The following is a 24,954-nucleotide window of genomic DNA, read 5'->3' on the forward strand; positions in this document are numbered from 1 at the left end:
TTACAAAGAAGACACACAAATGGCTAATGGGCTCATCATAAAAAGGGGTTCAGCATTCACTAATTATCAGGGAAATGCAAATCAAAACCACAATATGATGTCCCCTAACACCTCTCAAAAGGGCTATCATCAATAAATAAATAAATAAAATAACAAGGATGCAGGGAAAAGAGGCTCAAGCCTTGTAATTGCTAGTGAGATTATAAATATGAGTTTCCTATCACTTCTTTAAAATGCCTTTGACAAAGAAAATTTTTTAATTATAATACTTTTATATTTCTATTTTTTGAAGTGTTCGAGCTTATTGGTTTGGTATCTTCTCTGTGATCATGAGATATAGTCCCCTAATATTGCCTAAATTTTGTTCTGATATTGCTTTCCTTGAAAACTTTAATCTGTTTGAAATCGAATCTGTGCATACTACATTTTTCTTATTTAGTTTGCATCATTTCCAAATCAATTTTCTAAAATGTTTTCTAAATACAGTTATTAAAATTTTTCTAGGGGAATTTTAAATCTTATAATTTTTCATAAATTTATTTTTTATATTTTTTAATTTTAAAAATAATGTGCTTCAATAATATGTATTGAGTACTAGCCTTTATAAATTTGTCTTTTTTTGCTTTTGGATTAGATGAAAATTGAAATACAAATATGAATAAATATAATGATAACAAATATTATTTCCTTATTTCTCTTATTTAAGAGTTTAAACTTTCAATATCTAATGACTTATTTTATCTAAAAATGTATCTATAGTTCATATTTTTGATATTCATTCTTTCTATATATTTTTTATTCTACATCATGTCTGTCTTTAGTTTCTGGTTGTTTGAAGAGTTTATTCTTCTATTGATTGTAGCACAGCTTCACTTCAATGTATCTTGGTCTCATTTACTTTCACTTTAACTTCTTGGACTGTATTTGAATTCCTGAATCTAAGAATTCATCTTTGGGTTTGAGCAAACTCCAGGAGATACTAAAGGACAGGGAAGCCTAGGATGCTGCAGTTCATTGGGTCACAAAGAGTCAGACACAACTTAGTGACTGAATAACAACATTAAGAAATTAATTCTTTGAGTATTATCTCCTTTACTTTAGAGGAGGGAGCAGATACATTTGCATTTTTGTGAAATATGTGAACATATGTATGCTATATTCTTCCTGTTGTTCAGTCTGTAAGTTGTGTCCGACTCTTTGGGACCCAATGAACTGTAGCACATGAGACTTTCCTGTCCTTAACTATCTCCCTGAATTTGTTCAAGCTCATGTCCACTGAGTTAGTGATGTCATGAAACTTCACCCTGTCATGCTCTTCTTCTGCCCTCAATCTTTCCCAGCTTCAGGGTCTTTTCAAATGAGTCCACTCTCCTTGTTAGGTGTCCAAAGTGTTGGAGCTTCAGCTTTAGCTTCAGTCTTTCCAATAAATATTCAGGATCGATTTCCATGAGGATGGATGAGTTTGATCTCCTTGCTGTCCAAGTCACTCTCAAGAGTCTTCTCCAGCACCACAATTTGAAAGCATCAACTCTTCAGCAATCAGCCTGCTTCATGGTCCAACTCTCACATCCGTACATGAGCACTGGATAAAGCATAGCTTTGACTCTACAGACCACTTAAGCAAAATGATGCCTTTGCTTTTTAATATACTATCTAGGCTTGCCATAGCTTTTCTTCCAAGAAGCAAACATCTTTTAATTTCATGGCTGCAGTCATCACCTGAAGCTATTTGGGAATGCAGGAAAATGAAATCTGTCCCTGTTTCCATTTTTCCCCTTCTATTTGTCATGAAGTAATAGGATCAGATGCCATGATCTTAGTTTTTTGAATACTGAGTGTTAAGCCAGCTTTTTCACTGTCCTCTTTCACTCTCATCAAGAGGCTCTTTAGTTCCTTTTTGCTTTCTGACTTTAGGGTGGTATCATCTGCATATCTGAGGTTATAGATATTTTTCCCAGTAATCTTGATTGCAGCTTGTGAGTCATTCAGCCCACTCTTTTGCATGATGTACTCTGCATATAAATTAAATAAGCAGGGTAATAATATACAGCCTTGATGTAACTCCTTTCCCAAGTTTGAATCAGTCAGTTGCTCCAAGTCTGGTTGTAACTGCTGTTTCTTGTCCTGTGTACAGGTTTCTCAGGAGACAGGTAAGGTAGTCTGGTGTTTCCACCTCTTTAAGAATTTTCCACAGTTTCTTGTGATCCACACAGTCAAAGGCTTTAGTGTAGTCAATGAAGCAGATGTTTTTCTGGAATTCCCTTGCTTTCTCCATGATCCAGAAAATGCAGGCAGTTTGATCTCTGGTTTCTCTGTTCTCTGAAACACAGCTTGTACATCTGAATGTTCTTGGTTCATGTATTGCTGAAGCCTAGCTTGAAGGATTTTGAGCATTTCCTTGCTAGCTTGTAAAATGAGTACAATTGTATAATGGCTTGAACTTTCTTTGTCATTGCTTTTCTTTGGAATTGGAATAAAAAATGACATTTTCTAGTCTTGTAGCAACTGCAGAGTTTTTCATATTTGCTGTCATATTGAGTGCAGCACTTTAACAGCATCAGCTATTTGAAATAGTTCAGGTGAAATTCCATCACTTCCACTAGCTTTGTTCATATTAATGCTTCCTAAGGCTTACTTGACTTCACACTCCACGATATCTGACTCTAGATGAGGGACTACACCATCGTGGTTATTCAGGTGATTAGGATCTTTTTTGTATAGTTCTTCTGTGTATTCTTGCCACCTCTTAATATCATCTCCTTCTGTTGGGTCCTTTCTGTTTCTGTTTTTTTACTGTATCCAGCTTTGCAGGAAATGCTCCCTTGATATCTCCTATTCTTGAAGAGATCTCTAGTCTTTCCCATTGTATTGTTTCCCTCTATTTCTTTGTTCACTTAAGAAGGCTGTCTTATCTCTCCTTGCTCTTCACTGTAACTTTACATTCAGTGGGTATATCTTCCCCTTTCTCCTTTGCCTTTCATTTGTCTTCTTTTCTCAGCTATTTGTAAAGCCTCCTCAGACAACCACTCTGCCTCTTGTGTTTCTTTTTCTTTATAGTGGTTTTGGTGACCTCCTCCTGTACAGTGTTATGAACTTCCACCCATAGTTTTTCAGGCACTCTATCTACCATATCTAGTCCCTATTCATCACCTCCACTGTATAATCCTAAGGGATTTGATTTAGGTCATACCTGAATGGTCTATTGCTTTCCCCTATTTTATTCAATTTAAGCCTGAATTTTGCAATATGGAGTTCATGATCTGTACCACAGTCAGCTCCAGTTCTTGTTTCTGCTGACTGTATAGAGCTTCCCCATCTGCAGCTGCAAAGAATATAACCAATCTGATTTCAGTGTTGACCATCTGGTGATGTCCATGTGTACAGTCATCTCTTGGAAGAGGGTGTTTACTATGATAAGGGCATTTTCTTGGCAAAACTCTGTTAGACTTTGCCCTGCTTCATTTTGTACTCCAAGGCCAAACTTGCCTGTTACTCCAGGTATCTCTTGACAAATATTTACAAAACTAAAACAAACAAGCAAACAAAAAAACTAAGTTGAAGTCTAATACTTTAGCGAAAATAATTTGAATAATGGTGTAGAAGCATTGCGTCAAGCACTTACAAAGTGCTTTAAATATGTCTATACCCTTCAAACTGACCAGAAATTGTCCCTAGTAGAAGACTTAGTTCAAGTTGTGGTATATAAGGTAAATGTGCTCCCAGTGTTGTCAGAATATTAGCTTCCCTCTGATTTAGTAGAACACAAACTCTTCAAACTATAGCTTCTGTGTAGAGTGATGCTATTACATATCCCTGTATACACTGGAAAGAATCTTTAGAGCAGAACAGATAGTGACAATTAGAACAGAGTGGTGCATCCATCATTCACTCATTCAGGTGGTGTGTTTTTCCTTCTTTCTGTTTCCTTTTCTTCATTGCCTATTCGATGGCAGACTCTGTCTGGATTTAGAGTAGAATGGGGATAAGTCCACTGATCACTTTCTTTTCCTTCCTATCTCTGGACAGAAATCATATACTGTTCAGATTCTGTGGATAAGGTACTATGTATATCCATGAATGATGAATTGTACAAGTTCTTGAAGGGAGCCATTGTTCAGAAAGACAAGTACATAGCTTAGCAATACAAAGGCTGAACTATTTGAACCAATACAAAGGCTGAAAAAATTGTTGCCCCCTGTAGGATGGAAGATTCCCCATGTAATCATCCTACCCCCAGGTTACCTCAGTGAATGTTGCCATATCACTGTCTTGTCTTTAGTTTACTCTGTTGCGATATGGGGCATTAACCAAGGAAGCCTTGATGGGGCCAAGTTCATGTTACTAAGCTCACATTTGGATTGCATATAAGCCACCATGTATAGTCACTGTGTAAGCACAGTGAAATAAGCACCAAAATGGCTCGAGAAAGAGGCTGGTATATCACAGGAAGAACAAACATACCCTTTACAGCACTGGGGCCTTTTACAAAGTGATATTGTCATGAGATGACCATTTAGAGCATGGAAATACATTAACAATTTGTGCCTACCCCCAAAACTTGCCATTTTAAAATTGATTTTTCCCAAATCCCTGACCAGACATCTAGCCATTATCCACAATAATGACTTCACACTAATTGGAACTCTACCTCATTTAATCCTTTATCCCTGCCCTCACAGACTTCCACACACATAAGTAAAACTCTTAAACATGTCTGTCATTACCAAGGTTCCCTGTACTCACAAAATTATCACAGAATGATCTCTTAACACTAGATAAAACAAAATCTGGCTGTTCTTTAATAAATTAGGAAAAAGAAAAAAATCTCAACTCATTTTCATCACAGTGGCTCCATGGAAACACCATCACAGACTATTTCACACTCTGGATTCTCTCAATCTTGGCAACCCTTTGCCCATAATACCTACAACTGTTTTACCTTAAAAAGTGAGCAAGTTTCATCCCCATGATAGAAAGAGATGCTTGTGATCTCTGGTGAGAACTCCAAATTTTTATGTTATTATTATTTTACTCTTTCCATACATCTCACCCTCTCCTCTCCCCATGTCGATAAGTCTATTCTCTATGTCTGTTTCTCCATTGCTGCCCTGTGAATAAATTCTTCAATACCATTTTTCTAGATTCTGTATATATGCATTGGAATACGATATTTATCTTTCTCTTTCTGACTTACTTCATTCTGTACAATAGGTTCTAGGTTCATCCATCTAATTAGAACTGACTCAAATATGTTCTTTTTTATGGCTGAACAATATACCATTGTGTATATGTACCACAGCTTCTTTATCCATTCAACTGTCGATGGACATCTAGATTGCTTCCATGTTCTAGCTATTGTAAATAGTGCTTCAATGAACAATGGGATACATGTGTTTTTTTCAATTTTGGTTTCCTCAGGATATATGCCTAGGAGTGGGATTGCTGGGTCATATGGTGGTTTTATTCCTAGTTTTTAAAGGAATCTCCATACCGTCTTCCATAGTGGCTGTATCAATTTACATTCCCACCAACAGTGCAAGAAGGTTCCCTTTTCTCCACACCCTCTCCAGCATTTATTGTTTGTAGACTTTTTGATGATGGCCATTCTGACTGGTGTAAGGTGATATCTCATTGTAGTTATGATTTGCATTTCTCTAATAATGAGTGATGTTGAGCATCTTTTCATGTGTTTGTTAGCCATCTGTATGTCTTCTTTGGAAAAATGTCTGTTTAGGTCTTTTTCCTACTTTTTGATTGGGTTGTTTTTCTGGTATTGAGTTATATGAGCTGCTTGTATATTTTGGAAATTAATCCTTTGTCAGTATTTCATTTGCTATTATTTTCTCCCACTCTGAGGGTCTTTTCATCTTGCTTATAGTTTGTTTTCCTGTGCAAAAGCTTTTTAAGTTTAATCAGGTCCCACTTGTTTACTTTTGCTTTTATTTCTATTACTCTAGGAGGTGGGTCATAGAGGATCTAGCTTTGATTTATGTCACCAAGTGTTCTGCCTATGTTTTCCTCTAAGAGTTTAATATAGTTTATGGTCTTGCATTTAGGTCTTTAGTCCATTTGGATTTTGACTTTGTGTATGGTGTTGGAAAGTGTTCTACTTTAATTCTTTTACAATTTGCTATCTAGTTTTCCCAGCACCATTTATTGAAGAGGCTGACTTTGCCCTATTGTCCAATTTTTATATTATTTTGAAGAGCAAGATCAAATCCTTTGGAGCCATATTTTCTTTTAATTCTCAAGCATTTGCATGCTGCTGATGATAATCCAGGAGAGAATACAATGGAAAGAGAATATGGTGAGAAGGGGTTAGCCTCATACTTAAGTAAAAGGAGTGGATTTGGATAGGAGTAGGATCATTTCTCTGCTTATGGATCTCAGCCTTGTGGTGGCAAAGGGGTTTGAATAACTCAATGAATCTATAAGCCATGCTGTGCAAGGCCACTCAAAATAAATAGATCATAGTGAAGAGTTCTGACAGAACATGATCTATTGGAGGAACAAATGGCAACCTAATCCAGGATTCTTTCCTGATGGCCCCATTGAGAGTATGAAAAAAGAAAAAAAAATATGACACCAGAAAATGAGCCCCTCAAGTTGGAAGGCATCCAGTATGCTACTGGGGAAGACTGAAGGGCAGTTACTAATTGCTCCAGAAAGAATGAAGAGGCTCAGCCAAAGTGAAAACGATGCCCAGCTGTGTATGCGTCTGGTGATGAAAGTAAAATCAAATGCTCTAAAGAACAATATTGTATAGGAACCTTGAATGTTATGTCCATGAGTGAGGGTAAATTGGATGTGGTCAAGCAGGATATCACCGACTCAATGGACATGAGTTTGGGTAGGCTCTGGGAGTTGGTGATGGACAGGGAGGCCTGGAGTGCTGCAGCTCATGGGGTCACAAAGAGTCAGACATGACTGAAATGAACTGAAGCAGGATGTGGCAAGAGTGAGCATAGACATCTTAGGAATTAGTGAAGTAAAATGGACAGAAAGGGCAAATTTAGTTCATATATATATATATATATGTCTGTGTGTATATATATATATATATATATATACACACACACACACACACACACACATATGTATGATATATCAGATATATCTATGACTGTGGGCAAGAATCCCTAAGATGAAGGAGTAACCATCATAGTCAAAAGAGTCCAAAATGCAGTACTTGGGTGCAGTCTAGAAAATGACAGAATGATCTCAGTTTGTTTCCAAAGCAAATCATTCAACATCATAGTGATCCAACACTATGCCCCAACTGCTAAAGCCAAAGAAGCTAAAGTTGACCAGTTCCATGAAGACTGCACACAACACCTTCTAGAACTAACATCCCCCAAGTATGTCTTTTTTATCATAGGGATTAGAATGCAAAAGTAGGAACTCAAGAGATACCTGGAGTGATAGGCAAGTTTGTCATTGGAGTACAAAATGAAGCAGGACAAAGGCTAACATGATTTTACCAGAAGAACATGCTGGTCATAGCAAACACTTTTTTTCCAGCAACATAAGAGAAGACTCTACACATGGACATAACCAAATAGTCATATCAAAATAAGACTGATTATATTCTTTGCAGCTGAAGCTGGAGAAGTGCTATACATCAACAAAAACAAAATCTGGAGCTGACTGTGGCACAGATCATGAGCTCTTTATTGTAAAATTCATACTTGAATTGAAGAAAGTAGGGACAACTACTAGCCATTCAGGTATGACCTAAATTAAATCCCTTATGATTACACAGTGGAGGTGACAAGCAGATTCAAGGAATTAGTTATGGTAGACAGAGTGCCTGAAGAACTATGGATGGAAGTTCATAACACTGTACAGGAGGTGGTGACCAAAACCATCTCCAATAAAAAGTAATGCAAGAAAGCAAAGTGGTTCACTGAGCAAGCTTTACAAACAGCTGAGGACAGAAAAGAAGCAAAAAGCGAAGAAGAAAGGGAAAGATACCCTACTGAATACAAAGTTTCAGAGAATAGCAAGGAGAGATAAGAATTCCTTCTTAAATGAACAATGCAAAGAAATAGAAGGAAAAAATAGAATGGAAAAGACTAGAGATCCTTTAAGAAAATTGGAGATATCAAGGGGACATTTCATGTAAGGATGGGCATGAAAAAGGACGGAAATTGTAAGGAACTAACAGAAGAAGAAGAGATTAAAAAGGGATAGCAAGAAAACACAGAAGAAATATGCAAGAAAACACTTAATAACCTGAATAACCACGATGGTGTTGTCACTCACTTAGAGGCAAATTTCCAGGATTGTGAAGTCACATAGGCATTCAGTTCAGTTCATTTACTCAGTTGTGTCTGATTCTTGAAACCCCATAGACTGCAGCATGCCAGGCCTCCCTATCCATCACCAACTCAAGGAGCATGCTCAAACTCAAGCCCATTGAGTCAGTGATGCTATTCAACCTTCTCATCCTTTGTCGTCCCCTTGTTCTCTTGCCTTCAACCTTTCCCAGCATCAGGGTCTTTTCAAATGAGTCAGTTCTTCCCATCAGGTGGCCAAAGTGTTGGAGTTTCAGCTTCAGCATCAGTGCTTCCAATTAATATCCAGGACCGATTTCCTTGAGGATAGACTGGTTGGATCTGCTTGCTGTCCAAGGGACTCTCAAGAGTCATCTTGAATGCCACAGTTCAAAAGCATCCGTTTTTCTGTGCTCAGCTTTCTTTATAGTCCAACTCTCACATCCATACATGACTATTGGAAAACTCATAGCCTTGATTAGACGGACTTTGTTGGCAAAGTATTGTCTCTGCTTTTTAATATGCTATCTAGGTTGGTCATAACTTTTCTTCCAAGGAGTGTCTTTTAATTTCATGGCTGCAGTCACTATCTGCAGTAATTTTGAAGTCCTCCCCCATCCCCCCACCCCCGAGCCCAAAATAAAATCTGCCACTGTTTCCCCATCCATTTGCCATGAAGTGACGGGACCAGATGCCATGATCTTCGTTTTCTGAATGTTGAGCTTTAAGCCAACTTTTTCACTCTCCACTTTCACTTGCATCAAAAGGCCCTTTAGTTCTTCTTCGCTTTCTGCCATAAGGGTGGTATCATCTGCATATCTGAGGTTATTGATATTTCTCCCGGCAATCTTGATTCCAGCTTGTGCTTCATCCAGCCTGGCATTTCACGTGATGTACACTGCATATAAGTTAAATAAGTAGAGTGACAATATACAGCCTTGACTCCTTTTCCTATTTGGAACCAGTCTGTTGTTCCATGTCCAGTTCTAACTTGCTTCCTGACCTGCATACAGATTTCTCAAGAGGCAGGTCAGGTGGTCTGGTATTCCCATCTCTTTCAGAATTTTCCACAATTTGTGGTGATCCACACAGTCAAAGGTTTTGGCATAGTCAATAAAGCAGAAATAGATGTTTTTCAGGAACTCTCTTGCTTTTTTGATGATCCAACAGATGTGGCAATTTGATCTCTGGTTCCTCTGCCTTTTCTAAAGCCAGCTTGAACATCTGGAAGTTCATGGTTCACATATTGTTGAAGCCTGGCTTGGAGAATTTTGAGCATTACTTTACTAGCATGTGAGATGAGTGCAATTGTGTGGTAGTTTAAGCATTCTTTGGCCTTGCTTTTCTTTGGAACATATAGGCATTAGGAAGCATTACTATGAACAAAGCTAGTGGATGCGATGAAATTCCAGCTGTGGTATTTCAAATTCCAAAATATGATGCTGTGAAAGTGCTGCACTCAATATGCCAGGAAATTTGAAAAATTAATCAGTGGCACAGAACTGGAGAAGATTAGGTTTCATTTCAATCCCAAAGAAGGGCAATGCCAATGAATGTTGAAACTATTTCTTTAATATTGCCCTCATTCACATGATGGAAACTTTATGCTCAAAATCCTTAAAGCTAGGCTTAAACCATTAACTTTCAGATGTACAAGCTGGATTTAGAAAAGGCAGAGGAACAAGAGGTTGAATACCAACATTCATTGTATCATGGGGAAAGCAAGGGAACTCCATACAAATATCTAATTCTGCTTCATTGACTATGCTAAAGGCTTTGACTGTGTGGATCACAAAAAACTGTGGAAAATTATTAAAGAGATTGGAGTACCTGACTATCTTACCTGTTTTCTGAGAAACATGTATGTGGGTCAAGAAGCTACAGTTAGACTCAGACATGGAACTATGGATTGGTTCCAAACTGGGAAAGGAGTATGACAAGTCTGTCCACCTGCTTATTTAAGTTATATGCAGAATATGTCATGTGAAATGCCATGATGGGTGAATCACAAGCTGGAATCAAAATTGCTGGAAGATATATCAATAACAGTGGCATCATCAGATATGCAACTGAGACCACTTTAATGGTAGAAAGTGAAGAGGAACCAAAGAGTCTCTTGATAGATGTGAAAGAGGAGAGTAAAAAGAAAATGCTGGCTTAAAATTCAATACTAAAAAAAATAGCAAACTAAGATAATGCCATCCAGTCTCATCACTTCATGGCAAATAAAATTGGAAAAAGTGGAAACAGTGACAAATTTTATTTTCTTGGACTCCAAAATCACTGCAGTACTTGACCGCAGCCATGAAATTAAAAGACACTTGTTCCTTAGAATTGAAACTATGAAAAACATAGACAGCATATTAAAAAGCAGAGACATCACTTTGCTGACAAAGGTCCATACATTAAAGGCATGATTTTTTTAGTAGTCAGGTATGAGTGTGAGAGTTGGACCATAAAGAAGGCTGAGCACTGAAGAACTGATGCTTTTGAACTGTGGTGCTGGAGAAGACTCTTGAGAGTGCCTTGGACTGCAAAGAGAACAAACTCATCCATCTGAATGAAATCAATCCTGAATATTCATTGGAAAGATTGTTGCTGATGGTGAAGCTCCAATACTTTGGGTACATGATGCGAAGAGCTGACTTATTGGAAAATACCCTGATGCTGGGAAAGATTGAAGGCAAAAGAAAGGCATGACAGAAGACAAGATTGTTAGCATAACTGACTCAATGAACATGAATTTGAGCAAACTCCAGGATGTAGAGGAGGACAGGAGAGCCTTAGCATGTCAATAGGACTGCAAAGAGTGAGACAAGACTTATCAACTGAAAAATAGTAACAGGGTTATTTTGTGCATTGACACAGGAAATAATAGGGAATTATGGGTCCAAAGTTCAGAACACTTGTACATTTAGTTCTAATAGAATCGGAATTGTGATTGATAATGTTTTAATACATTTTTTTCCTTTTCCATCTGAGTCTACAGATTATTAAAGTGTGTTAGAGTTTTTCATAGGAAAGCATGCATAGATTACTAGTTTAGAGAAAGTCTTCAGAGATTATGGCCATATTGTGACTTTGCCAAGAAGCTAACTCAAGATTTATTTATCTTTTTTAATAATTTTAAAGTGAGATTTGTCACATAGTTCTTAATTTTATACTGTTTTATACAAAACAGTCATGTTTTGCTGCTCAGTGGGTCGTTTGGTCTTGATAATATGCTGAGGATGAGGTTTAACCAGGTTAGAGTAAATGCAAAGAGGATGCCATATGATAGGGAGACATAGACATTAATATAATTACTATAAGAAAAATTATGCACATGTTAATAACTTATCCCCTAATCAAAGGCAAAGCAGTGAAATAAATTGATTTAGTTTTATATTTTATTTTCACCATATAAATACATATAATGTGCCATATATAAAGTACAACATTGTTATTTATTAAGTAAAATCATGCTAAACAATATTCCATGATCTTTTCCCAGGACAAGTGACCCCATTTTAATACTTTTCTTGATTATAAATCTGTTAATTGAATGGGGTAATAAATCCTAAAATGTATTGAGGCTTTTCTCTGTGAAAGGTACTGTGTAAACATCTGACATATATTATTCCATTTTGTTCTTAGAATATTTTTTAGAACAACTGCAGAAGCTTAGCAGTAAACTAGAACCTTAAGTAATTTTTCCCAGCCAACTGCTTAACCAGTGGTGGGCCTGGCAGGCTAGGTTTTTCTCTGTCTAAATGCTTATTGTATTGCATTACCTCTAGGAGTCAACTTTCCACTTCAGTAGAACAGCTGACTGGATTAATATTTTTATGTATTACTTATCCACTCCTCAATAAAAGGAAGAAAGTATTTTGACATAGCAAAATTTAATTTAGTCACAATCACCAATAATTTCCTCTGTTGTTCTTGTTCAGTCACTAAGTTGTGTCTGACTCTGCAACCGCATAACTGCAGCACACCAGGCTTCCCTGTTCTCCACTATCTCCCAGAGTTTGCTCAAACAGGCAGGAAGCTGTCTCTGATACTGTTTCTCTTATTCAGCCAAGTACCAATAAGTACTATCTGCAACTCTTAAGTCTGTAGATTTCTAACTTACAAAATTTTAATATACATGATGTGACATTTCACAGGTATTAAGTCATGTTTTGAAATAATGAAGTTCATCCTTTCTTTGGGATTCTGGGAATGCAACATCAATTGAGTTGACTTTTTCTCTAGGTGCATAACTGAGTTCATCTTTAAATAAGAAAAGTCAACTAAATTTCCAAGATTTTGGCCACAGTGGACTTGGACATTGGGGATCAATTACAGGAGAGAGAGAAATAGCTAAAGAGTTGATGATGTAACAATCTGCATATAAAATGTTACAACTTACCTTTCTGTCTTCCAACAGTAGGACCTGTGGGAACTAAGTATAAAATGTGTTTGCCTGCATTCACTGGAACAGGTAATAGGAAAGAAAGTTGCTTTAACTAACCAATACCTATGCAAATGGAAAAATATTTCACTAGACAGAGTTAAGTTGTTTTCTAAATCCAGTGAGTCTTGGACAAAAGGAAACTAAAAATGGCCATAGTTTTATGCTAAAGAAAATGATATACAGAGGAGCAATGAGGAATATATATCACAATGTGCCCTCAGAATTTCTTTCTCATGAATTTTAGCAAATAAAGCAGAGATTCTTACGTCAGAGAGTTTTGATTTGATGTAGACACTTTTGACCTGTGACATGATCTTGTAGCCTAGCCCAAGAAACAATGTCAGTACAATTTGGTACTTAAACATTTTAAATAATTCAATGTACTGATAGCAAGAAATTGTGCCATTATAAGGCTACATTCTCTCTCAAAATACACAAGAACTTCAGAAAAGGTGAGTCATAGTATTTTTATAGAATTGAGTTGATTTGGGTTACTAGGGAGTAACGTTAAAGATATGGTTTTCCTGTCTTAGGAAAATATTTTGTTCTGCACAGAGAATAAGCAGTTTCAAAGCAAATTGGAAAAGTAAAGTGTGAACTTGAAATATAAAGATGTAAAAATAAGTAATATGTACCGGATAGAAATATATTATGTGTGGCTCTGGAGTGGTGTGTTACCTTAACTAAGACACTTTATTTCTCTCTATGTGCTATTTATCAATGATTAAGATATAGAATGGGCAAAGAAGAATGACACTTACTGAGGACCTCTGTGCTTGCTGAACAGAGTCTGTTTAGGTCCATCTTCAGAGCTGTCCTATAAGGTTGTGGGAATTAAGTTAGCTGAGGCTCAGACAATTTGTTTATTGGTCTTGGGCTGTCTGTCTACAAGACTTTTTTTAAGGGTCCCTGAAATGTAACTTTTGCAAAAATAAATTCAGGACCCTGACATTGACACATTTACATGTAGCAGATTCTGTAAGTTGAGATTTTTTTTTCCTTTTAACTCTATGAATGTCAGAAATATGATTCTTAAAATGACCAAGAGAAGCATTCATTGTAGGCCCAATTGTAGTCTCAGGGACAATATTCTCCAAGCTATAAGATAAACAAAGGGTGTTGTTTCATGTAACTTTGGTGCATTAAGTAAAGTCCATACCCAATAAAGAAATCTGTTGGGTATCAACAAAAAGAGACCCTGAGTTCCAGCTTCTGTGATCCATGTCCTAAAAGCTTCAAGTTCCAGATTTATAGGGTATTGAAATTAACTGTTGGTTTCTATTGTCTACCAAAATGTCAGCTTTTAGTTTAGAAAAAAAAATAGGTGTTGTAGCTATCATCAACTTTATGATGATACTCTGAGCTCTAATTCATACAGCATAGAATCAACATGCTTATGTGTCTCTCTACAAAATTACTGGCCCATACAATACATTAACAGAGCTGGCGCTGTTTGTATGGCACTTGCTATTGGAAACACACCTCCTAGGAGGACTGGTTGGTACTTTTCCTCCCCTGAATTTAGACCTGGATTAAATGAAGAAATGAGGAAAGTGCCCTATGAGACTCTCTTCTCTTAATTTCCAAGCCACATATACTAAAGACTGATTTTTGAACTGAACTGGCTACCTTTTATGAGTATCACACTAATCTACTTTTCAGGCAATGCTTTCATTCATTTCATCAGACAGATAAAATGTTGAAAGCCACTATGCAATAGTCACTCTGTAAGAGTGCAGAGAAAGGATGATTCATCAGGTAATACCCTATCCCTAAATCGGTAAACAACTGTCCTGATTTTCCCAGGACTTCAGTTCAGTCGCTCAGTCGTGTCTGACTTGTAGGGCTTGTCTCCAGCATAAAATGACAAACTCAAAAGTCAGATGATAGAGCCAAATATAAACAAATGATAAAATATGCAAAACTTTTCTAGTATCAGCACCTTGGTAAAAGTAAAAATAAGTTAGAAAAATAAATGCTAGGCATTCTGCAATCACAGCTATGATTTATATTAGGTTTATATCTGGGGATGTGAGCTTATTATTGAATTCAAGATCAAATATTAACATTAAATGTGTACTGCCTCCAAAGCCTGGAATAATTTTGATGCCATTACCTAAATGAAGCAGGTTACTGTCTGGGGCTGTTTTGACTTCTTAACTAGTATTCTATTCATACATGTACTCCTCTTTGCACTGTTTACTCACCCAGAGCATCTTGTATGAATTCTAGAAACATACCTAATCTTGCCATTCTCACTGGCTTCTTTGTCTTGCTCAGAAAAAAATGGAAGTTCCTATCATAGTATAGTAGTTCCTACACAAATGCCCAAATGTTCTACTTATCAAAAACCCTGATCTCATTGGTATTGTTCTGAGAAACAAAACAGTATTCCATTTTACCTGTTGTTCACTCTGAGTTGAAAATTTTTTAACCAGACTTTCTTTAATATTGTCTACTGGTTTTATTATTAATATTGCCTACTGGGTTTACTTATTTATTCATTTTTTCAGTTCTGTCATATATAACTTTATTTCTTTACCCTAGTTATTTTTATTTTTAGTACTAACCATTATATAACAACAGATAGCAACATTGAGTTTGTTGCTTTATTGTTTTTTCACTTACTAAAATTTAACTTTTGGTTGTAGAATTGGGTTTTAATTAACAAAGCAGCTCAGTGCCTAGCAGTACTGTTGTAAAATAAAAAGTAAGTGAATATTGTTTGAAGGAATGAGTGTACTTTAATGATGGTGACTATCCTTTGTTCTTACATGTTAGGTCATTATTTTTTATTTCTAGAAATTAAAAAAAAAGCAGAAGATATCTAGGATTGCCTCTCAGTTCAGTTCAATTCAGTTGCTCAGTCGTGTCTTATTCTTTGTGACCCCATGGACTGCAGCACGCCAGGCCTCCCTGTCCATCACCAACTCCTAGAGTTTGATCAAACTCATGTCCATCCTGTTGGTGATGCCATCCAACCATCTCACCCTCTGCCATCCCCTTCTCTTCCTACCTTCAATCTTTCCCAGCATCAGGGTCCTTTTCAATGACTCAATTCTTCATATCAGTTGACCAAAATATTGGCATTTCAGCTTCAGCATCAGTCCTTCCAATGAATATTCAGGACCGATTTCCTTGAGGATTGACTGATTTGATGTCCTTGCAGGCCAAGGGACTCTCCAGAGTCTTCTCCAACAACACTGTTCAAAAGCATCAATTCTTCGGAGGTCAGCTTTCCTTTATAGTCCAACTCTCACATCCATACATGACTACTGGAAAAACCATAGCTCTGACTAGATGGACTTTTGTCTGCAAAGTAATGTCTCTTCTTTTTAATATGCTGTCTAGGTTGGTCATTGGAGAAGGCAATGGCACCCCCCTCCAGTACTCTTGCCTGGAAAATCCCATGGACGGAGGAGCCTGGTGGGCTGTAGTCCGGACTTCCCCTTCACTTTTCACTTTCATGCATTGGAGAAGGAAATGGCAACCCACTCTAGTGTTGTTGCCTGGAGAATCCCAGGGACGAGGGAGACTGGTGGGCTTCTGTCTATGGTGTCGCACAGAGTCGGACATGTCTGAAGCGATTTAGCAGGTTGGTCATAGCTTTTCTTTCAAGCAGTAAGCGTCTTTTAATTTCAAGGCTATAGTCACCACCTGCAGTGATTTTGGAGCCCAAAATAATAAAGTCTGTCACTGTTTCCATTGTTTCTCCATTCATTTGCCTTGAAGTGATGGGACCAGATGCCATGATTTTAGTTTTTGAATGTTGAGTTTTAGGTCAGCTTTCTCACTCTCTTTTTTCACTTTCATCAAGAGCCTCTTTAGTTCTTCTTCACTTTCTGCCATAAGGGTGGTGTCATCTGCATACCTGAGGTTATAGATATTTCTCCCAGCAATCTTGATTTCAGCTTATGCTCCATCCAGCCCGGCATTTCACATGATGTACTCTGCATATAAGTTAAATAAGCAGGGTGACAAGACAAGCCTTGACATACTCCTTCATCAATTTGGAATCAGTCCGTTGTTCCATGTCCCATTCTAACTGTTGTTTTTTGCCCTGAATACAGATTTCTAAGGAAGCAGGTAAGGTGGTCTCATATTCTCATCTCCTGAGGAATTTTCCAGTTTGTTATGATCTACACAGTCAAAGGATTTGATGTAATCTATAAAGCAGAAGTGGAGAAGGCAATGGCACCCCACTCCAGTACTCTTATCTGGAAAATCCCATGGACAGAGGAGCCTGGTGGGCTGCAGTCCATGGGGTTGCTAACAGTCGGACATGACTGAGTGACTTCACTTTCACTTTTCTCTTTCATGCATTGGAGAAGGAAATGGCAACCCACTCCAGTATTCTTGCCTGGAGAATCCCAGGGGTTCTTGGTGGGCTGCTGTCAATGTGGTCTCACAGAGTTGGACACGACTGAAGTGACTTAGCAGCAGCAGTATCAGCATAAAGCAGAAATAGATGTTTTTCTGGAATTCTCTTCCTTTTATGAAGATCCAACAGATATTGACAATTTGATTTCTGGTTTTCTGCCTTTTCTAAATCTAGCTTGAGCTTATGACATTTCATGGTTCACCTACTGTTGTTGGCTTGGAGAATTTTGAGCATTATTTTGATAGTGTGTGAGATGAGTGCAATTATGTGGTGGTTTGAAGATTCTTTGGCATTGCCCTTCTTTGGGTTAGGAATGAAAATTGACCTTTTCCAGTCCTGTGGCCACTGCTGAGTTTTCCAAATTTGCTGGCATATTGAGTGCAGCACTTTCACAATATCATCTTTTAACATTTGAAATAGCTCAACTGGAATTCCGTCACATCCACTCTGTTCGTTGTGATGCTTCCTAAGGCCCACTTGCCTTCACATTCTAGGATGTCTGGCTCTAAGTGAGTGATCACACCATCATGGTTATCTGGGTCATAAAGATCTTTTTTGTACAGTTCTGTGTATTCTTGCCACCTCTTCTTAATATGTTATGTTTGTTAGGTCCATACTTTTCTGTCCTTCATTGAGCCTATCTTTGCATGAAATGTTCCTTTGGTATCTCTAATTTTTTTGAAGAAGTATCTAGTCTTTCCCTTTCTATTGTTTTCCTCTCTTTCTTTACATTAATCACTGGGGATGGCTTTCTTATCTCTCCCTGCTATTCTTTGGAACTCTGCATTCAAATGGGTATATCTTTCCTTTTCTCCTTTGCCTTTTGCTTTTCTTCTTTTCATAGCTATTTGTAAGGTCTCTTCAGACAACCATTTTGCCTTCTTGCATTTCTTTTTCTTGAGGATGGTCTTGATCATTGCCTCCTGTATAATGTCATGAACCTCCATCCATAGTTCTTCAGGCACTTTGTCTATCAGATCTAATCCCTTGAATCCATTTCTCATTTCCACTGTCTAATTGTAAAGGATTTGATTTAGGTCATACCTGAATGGTCTAGTGGTTTTCCCTACTTTCTTCAATTTAAGTCTGAATTTAGCAATAAGGAGCTATTTGACAATAAGGATCTCCTCTAGCAACAATGATATTGTGTACCTCTTTTGTGCCACTATGCATTTTTTATTGCTAGCATTTGCCAACTAAACAGATATAAACATTTTTTCCCCATTTCTCTATGCTGTTTTTTTTTTCTCACAATATTATTCATGCTGACCAAAGTTACATGAACTAACAGTTGATTTTAAGTTATGAAACAGAAATAATTGCAACAAACCATTAATTCTTGTTCCTTACTGCTTAAAAGAGTAATAGCCCAATCAACATTATCTAAATGTTTGACATAATATGGCATTAAGAGTCTTCTTCAGATAGAAGAACACAAAAGAAATCATACAGTCTATCTGTCGCTTAAGCTGAGTAAATGAAGTATGCTGCTGCTAAGTTGCTTCAGTTGTGTCCGACTCTGTGAGACCCCATAGACAGCAGCCCACCAGGCTCCCCCATCCCTGGGATTCTCCAGGCAAGAACATTGGAGTGGGTTGCCATTTTCTTCTCCAATGCATGAAAGTGAAGTCGCTCAGTCGTGTCCGACTCTTAGTGACCCCATGGACTGCAGCCTACCAGGCTCCTCTGTCCATGGGATTCTCCAGGCAAGAGTACTGGAGTGGGGTGCCATTGCCTTCTCCAAATGAGGTATAAAACATACATTAAAAATAAAAGAAGTATACTGCATTCACAGTTTAATGTGTTTGAGAAACTGAGTGAAGGAATGTACAAATGGCCATAACTAACATGAAAGTGAAAGTGAAGTCGCTCAGTCGTGTCCGACTCTTAGTGACCCCATGGACTGCAGCCTACCAGGCTCTTCCATCCATGGGATTTTCCAGGCAAGAATACTGGAGTGGGTTGCCATTTCTTTCTCCAGGAGATCTTCCCAGCCCAGGGATTGAACCCGTGTCTCCTGCATTGCAGGCAGACGCTTTACCATCTGAGCCACCAAGGAAGTCCCCATAATTAACATGACGCATAGAGAAAAAGAAGCTATAAAATGTTGGAGGCCTCTGCCTGTCAGCCTCTGTTACTACAGGCACTCCCCACACATCCCAGTGGTGATTGCCATGTTATCTCCCTCTCCCTGGCCTGAATGAGCATGTGAGCCCTAATCAGACTGCTTCTTTCATCACATCTTGTCTGGGTGGGTAACAGACGCCAGAAGGCACTGTACAAGCAAAGGTAGGGCCTAAATTGAAGCTGAGCTCCAGGAGCTGTGTGACCAAAGAAAAGGAAGGAAATTCTCTGGTGCAGCTGCAGGCCAGGCTGAGTGTGTGTGCTCAGTCATGTCTGACTCTTTTGACCCTATGGACTGTAGCCCATCAAGCTTCTCTGTCCATGGGATTTTCCAGGTAGAATACTGGAGTGGGTTACCATTTCCTCCTTGGGGGGGATCTTCCCAAATCAGGGATCGAAATTGTGTCTCCTGTGTTACAAGATTATTTACCCCTTGAGTCATTGGGGAAGCTCATAAAATATTGTTGTTCTTCAGTCTCTAAGTTGCATCTGACTTGAGTTACACATAAAAATTCCCAAGGAAAAGTGTATTTCAAGTGAGAGTTCCCTGGTGGCTCTTATGGTAAAAGCATCTGCCTACATGCGGGAGACCTGCGTTCGATCCTGGGTGGGGAAGATCCCTTGAAGCAGGCAATGGTGACCCACTCCAGTACTCTTGCTTGGAAAATCCCATGGAGGGAGGAGCCTGGTAGGCTACAGTCCATGGGGTCGCAAAGAGTCGGACACTACTGAGCAACTTCACTTTAACTTTCTTCCAAGTGAAAGTTTTTCCATTGCTAGGACTCTACTGCCATCTACTGTGTGGCAAATTAAGTAAAGAAAAATAGTAACTATCTAATCCAGTTTCAGTATGCTTTGGTCTATACTAAATTAAGCCAAATCTTTTTCAAAAGAGCAATGATTACACTGTTGTGTTGAATAAGGCATGGTACACAAAGCAACGCATTTACTAATTAGGAAACTTGAAATATTTAAACAACTAGAACTTTGAAGTAGCCACACAAGCTCAAAAACAGGGCTAATAGAAGACCTAGAATTTAAGCATATAGAAAGTCCCTGAGTCACATAAGTCAATTACTTTGGTGAGTATGTTGTAGCAACCCGACAGACACTGGGAAAGCAGAGATTTGTGTGACTTGTTAAATTGTGAGTGATGAGCCTGGCTAGGAGTTATACAGAAATGAATGCTTTAGTTACCTTGCTTATCTTTGCTGGCTATTATACTAGATTTTAAACTAAAGATCACTTGATAAGATGCTTACTAGAGAAAAATGGAAGTGAAGCATTCAATTCAGATATTAAAATTGATTCAACAAAAGTTTCAGTATTGAAGGAAAAACAATTCATTCTAAGCAAACATTAATAAATGTTCCTTTTTATGCTCCTGTTTTGTTTCATGTATTATGCTCTTTTTCTTTTTTGTCTTTGTTAGTCTTTCAAGAGCAATACATTTTCATGGAGAAATGGAATCAAACTTCCAATGATTTCGTTTTGTTGGGGTTGTTCCTCCCAAATCAAACTGGTTGGCTTCTCCTACTTCTTATCATCCTCATATTCTTTCTAGCCTCTGTGGGTAACTCAGCCATGATTTACCTCATACGTTTGGATCCCCGGCTCCACACACCTATGTACTTTCTCCTCAGCCAGCTCTCCCTCATGGATCTAATGTACCTCTCCACTACCGTCCCCAAGATGGTGTTCAACTTTCTCTCTGGCCAGAAAGGCATCTCCTACCTGGGATGTGGAGTGCAATCTTTCTTCTTCCTGACCATGGCATGTTCTGAAGGCTTACTCCTGGCCTCAATGGCCTACGATCGTTATGTGGCTATCTGCCACCCCCTGCACTATTGTATCCGCATGAGCAAAAGGATGTGTATGAAGATGATTATGGGATCTTGGATCTTGGGGTCTCTCAACTCCCTGGCACACACAGTCTATGCCCTCCATATTCCTTACTGCCAGTCCAGGGCCATTGATCACTTCTTCTGTGATGTCCCAGCTATGTTGCCTCTGGCCTGTATGGACACCTGGGTCTATGAGTACATGGTTTTTGTGAGCACAAGCCTCTTTCTCCTCCTTCCTTTCCTTGGCATCACTGCTTCCTATGGCCGAGTTCTTTTTGCTGTCTACCATATGCGTTCAAAAGATGGAAGAAAAAAGGCCTTTACCACCTGTTCAACACATTTAACTGTAGTGACATTTTACTATGCACCTTTTGTCTACACTTATCTTCGGCCCAGGAATCTCCGCTCACCAGCAGAAGATAAAATTTTGGCAGTCTTTTACACTATTCTCACCCCCATGCTCAATCCCATTATCTACAGTCTGAGGAATAAGGAAGTCTTGGGGGCCATGACAAGAGTGTTTGGGATATTCTCTTTTACAAAGTAATAATTATGGTTCTCTTTACCCTCCTTTATTCCCTCTTTCTATGGTGGTTAGAATACCCTAGAGCACTACTATCTGAAAGGAATATGAGCTATTATGTAATTTAAAATTTTCACTTAAAGTATAGCTACTAAGCATCATTTAAAAAATAAAATTAATCTAAATAATGTATTTACTTAATCCCAAAGTTATAATCAATACTGAGATTAAGAACATTGATGTTAATGACATGTTATTGTAAAATATTATGCAATATATTTGTCACATATATGTACATATATCACTTATAATAATATACCCATACTGACATTATCATTTCTACATCCAATTGATACAAACTTATTGAATCAATCTATTACTTTATTTTCACTCTAAGTCTTTACAGCCCTTATATTTATACTTATAGGCCATTGCAATTTTTGACGACACATTTTTAAGTGCCTATTAGCCATATATTGCCAGTGGTTACTGTGTTGGAAAACACAGGCCTAGAACATGCAATCAAATGTTTTCAAATGTTTTAAATGTAGTGTATAAAATTATATTTGTGATATATAAAATATGGATAGTGGGACATTAAGTAACAAGCGAAGCAAGCTTACTAGTGTGTTTATGAGGTTTTTTTTTAACCTGTTTCAATCTTTTATTTTGATTGTAATTAACTTCCAGAGTCCATTATAATGTAATATCCTTTATGATACTATTTTAAGGGGGCTTATTTGGCTTAGAATTTTTCAGATTTCATTAAATATATAGAGATTAGGTGACCTTTGTAGAATTGTGAGAATAATCAACAGTTTTATTCTATATTCAAATTAAGAAAAGTATGTATTTAAATGACCTTAAAGAAATTAGAGTGGTAAAGAAATTTGTATTTGACAAAGTCATTTACATAATGGCAGGGAAACAAAGGACTGAGCTACAGCATGCAACATATAAAAGCAATGTCTCAGATTTCAGTTATAACATGTAAAATATGAATGTGAGCTTATACACATTGAAATTCTATGCTAATATGTCATAATGTTGTGTTTAACGAAAGTTTTACTACTGGTGTTTTACTAACACACTTGAGTTATTTCACATCTCTCCATTACTGGGGTTATGTAGGAGTTAGTTTTAATGATTATAGGGGAAAAAAGGCTTAGAGGAGTCCCTCTCTCACAAATTCTCCATTTACTGCCCAAGTTTAAGCTCCCAGGATCTTTTCCTGGTCTTTTTAAATTAAATTTCTTTCCCAAGTGTTTAAATTTTAAATTAAAATTAAATTTCTTCTCAAGTGTTTTCATGACTCAAGTCAATTTCAATTATAAAATATATCCTACAATTTCCCAATCAAGTTAGTTTCCTAGAATATATATATATGAAAATGTCATTCTACAGTCTTTGATTTACTATTGTATTCACAAAACTTCTAATCTCAACTTCAAGCTCAGGTGTTTTTATTCTGTATTTTTAAAAAATTTTATTTTTTAACTTTAAAATATTGTATTGGTTTTGCCATATATCAAAATGAATCCGGCAAATCTAATACAGTTATGTAAAGTTTAAAAATAAAATAAAATTAAAAAAAAACAACAAAAAAAAACACAAAAAACAAAAAACAAACAAAAAAAAATGAATCCGCCACAGGTATACATGTGTTCCCCAACCTGAACCCTCCTCCCTCTCCCTCCCCATACCATCCCTCTGGGTCGTCCCAGTGCACCAGCCCCAAGCACCCAGTATCATGCATCGAACCTGGACTGGTGACTCATTTCATATATGATATTATACATGTTTCAATGCCATTCTCCCAAATCATCCCACCCTCTCCCTCTCCCACAGAGTCCAAAAGACTATTCTATACATCAGTGTCTCTTTTGCTGTCTCGTATACAGGGTTATTGTTACCATCATTCTAATTTCCATATATATGCATTAGTATACTGTATTGGTGTTTTTCTTTCTGGCTTACTTCACTCTGTATAATAGGCTCCAGTTTCATCCACCTCATTAGAACTGATTCAAATGTATTCTTTTTAATGGCTGAGTAATACTCCATTGTGTATATGTACCACAGCTTTCTTATCCATTCATCTGCTGATGGACATCTAGGTTGCTTCCATGTCCTGGCTATTATAAACAGTGCTGCGATGAACACTGGGGTACACGTGTCTCTTTCCCTTCTGGTTTCCTCAGTGTGTATGCCCAGCAGTGGGATTGCTGGGTCATAAGGCAGTTCTATTTCCAGCTTTTTAAGGAATCTCCACACTGTTCTCCATAGTGGCTGTACTAGTTTGCATTCCCACCAACAGTGTAAGAGGGTTCCCTTTTCTCCACACCCTCTCCAGTATTTATTGCTTGTAGACTTTTGGATCACAGCCATTCTGACTGGCGTGAAGTGGTACCTCATAGTGGTTTTGATGTGCATTTCTCTGATAATGAGTGATGTTGAGCATCTTTTCATGTGTTTGTTAGCCATCTGTATGTTTTCTTTGGAGAAATGTCTATCTAGTTCTTTGGCCCATTTTTTGATTGGGTCATTTATTTTTCTGGAATTGAGCTGTAGGAGTTGCTTGTATATTTTTGAGATTAGTTGTTTGTCAGTTGCTTCATTTGCTATTATTTTCTCCCATTCTGAAGGCTGTCTTTTCACCTTGCTTATAGTTTCCTTTGTTGTGCAGAAGCTTTTAAGTTTAATTAGGTCCCATTTGTTTATTTTTGCTTTTATTTCCAATATTCTGGGAGGTGGGTCATAGAGGATCCTGCTGTGATGTATGTCGGAGAGTGTTTTGCCTATGTTCTCCTCTAGGAGTTTTATAGTTTCTGGTGTTGCGTTTAGATCTTTAATCTATTTTGAGTTTATTTTTGTGTATGGTGTTAGAAAGTGTTCTAGTTTCATTCTTTTACAAGTGGTTGACCAGTTTTCCCAGCACCACTTGTTAAAGAGATTGTCTTTAACCCATTGTATAGTCTTGCCTCCTTTGTCAAAGATAAGGTGTCCATAGGTGTGTGGATTTATCTCTGGGCTTTCTATTTTGTTCCATTGATCTATATTTCTGTCTTTGTGCCAGTACCATACTGTCTTGATAACTGTGGCTTTGTAGTATAGCCTGAAGTCAGGCAGGTTGATTCCTCCAGTTCCATTCTTCTTTCTCAAGATTGCTTTGGCTATTCGAGGTTTTTTGTATTTCCATGCAAATTGTGAAATTATTTGTTCTAGCTCTGTGAAGAATACCGTTGGTAGCTTGATAGGGATTGCATTGAATCTGTAAATTGCTTTGGGTGGTATACTCATTTTCACTCAGGTGCTTTTAAAATGCATATCAAATCTACCTTTACCTGTGTCTAACATCCAGCCTACAG

The 24,954-nt window shown here is 37.6% G+C and overlaps 1 protein-coding gene across 1 annotated transcript in view; it reads left to right on the forward strand.

The window, feature by feature from the left end:
• LOC102393666 (olfactory receptor 2L13) overlaps positions 1-21,610 on the forward strand; it is an 87,275-nt gene extending 65,665 nt beyond the window's left edge. The window contains exon 3 of the mRNA XM_044948713.1: positions 21,006-21,610. Coding sequence (XP_044804648.1) covers positions 21,006-21,610 — 605 coding nt within the window. The remainder of the gene's footprint in view (positions 1-21,005) is intronic.
• The last annotated feature ends 3,344 nt before the right edge of the window (positions 21,611-24,954 follow it).

The sequence above is a fragment of the Bubalus bubalis genome, chromosome 9 (genome assembly GCF_019923935.1).
Source record: "Bubalus bubalis isolate 160015118507 breed Murrah chromosome 9, NDDB_SH_1, whole genome shotgun sequence".
NCBI classification, from domain to species: domain Eukaryota; kingdom Metazoa; phylum Chordata; class Mammalia; order Artiodactyla; family Bovidae; genus Bubalus; species Bubalus bubalis.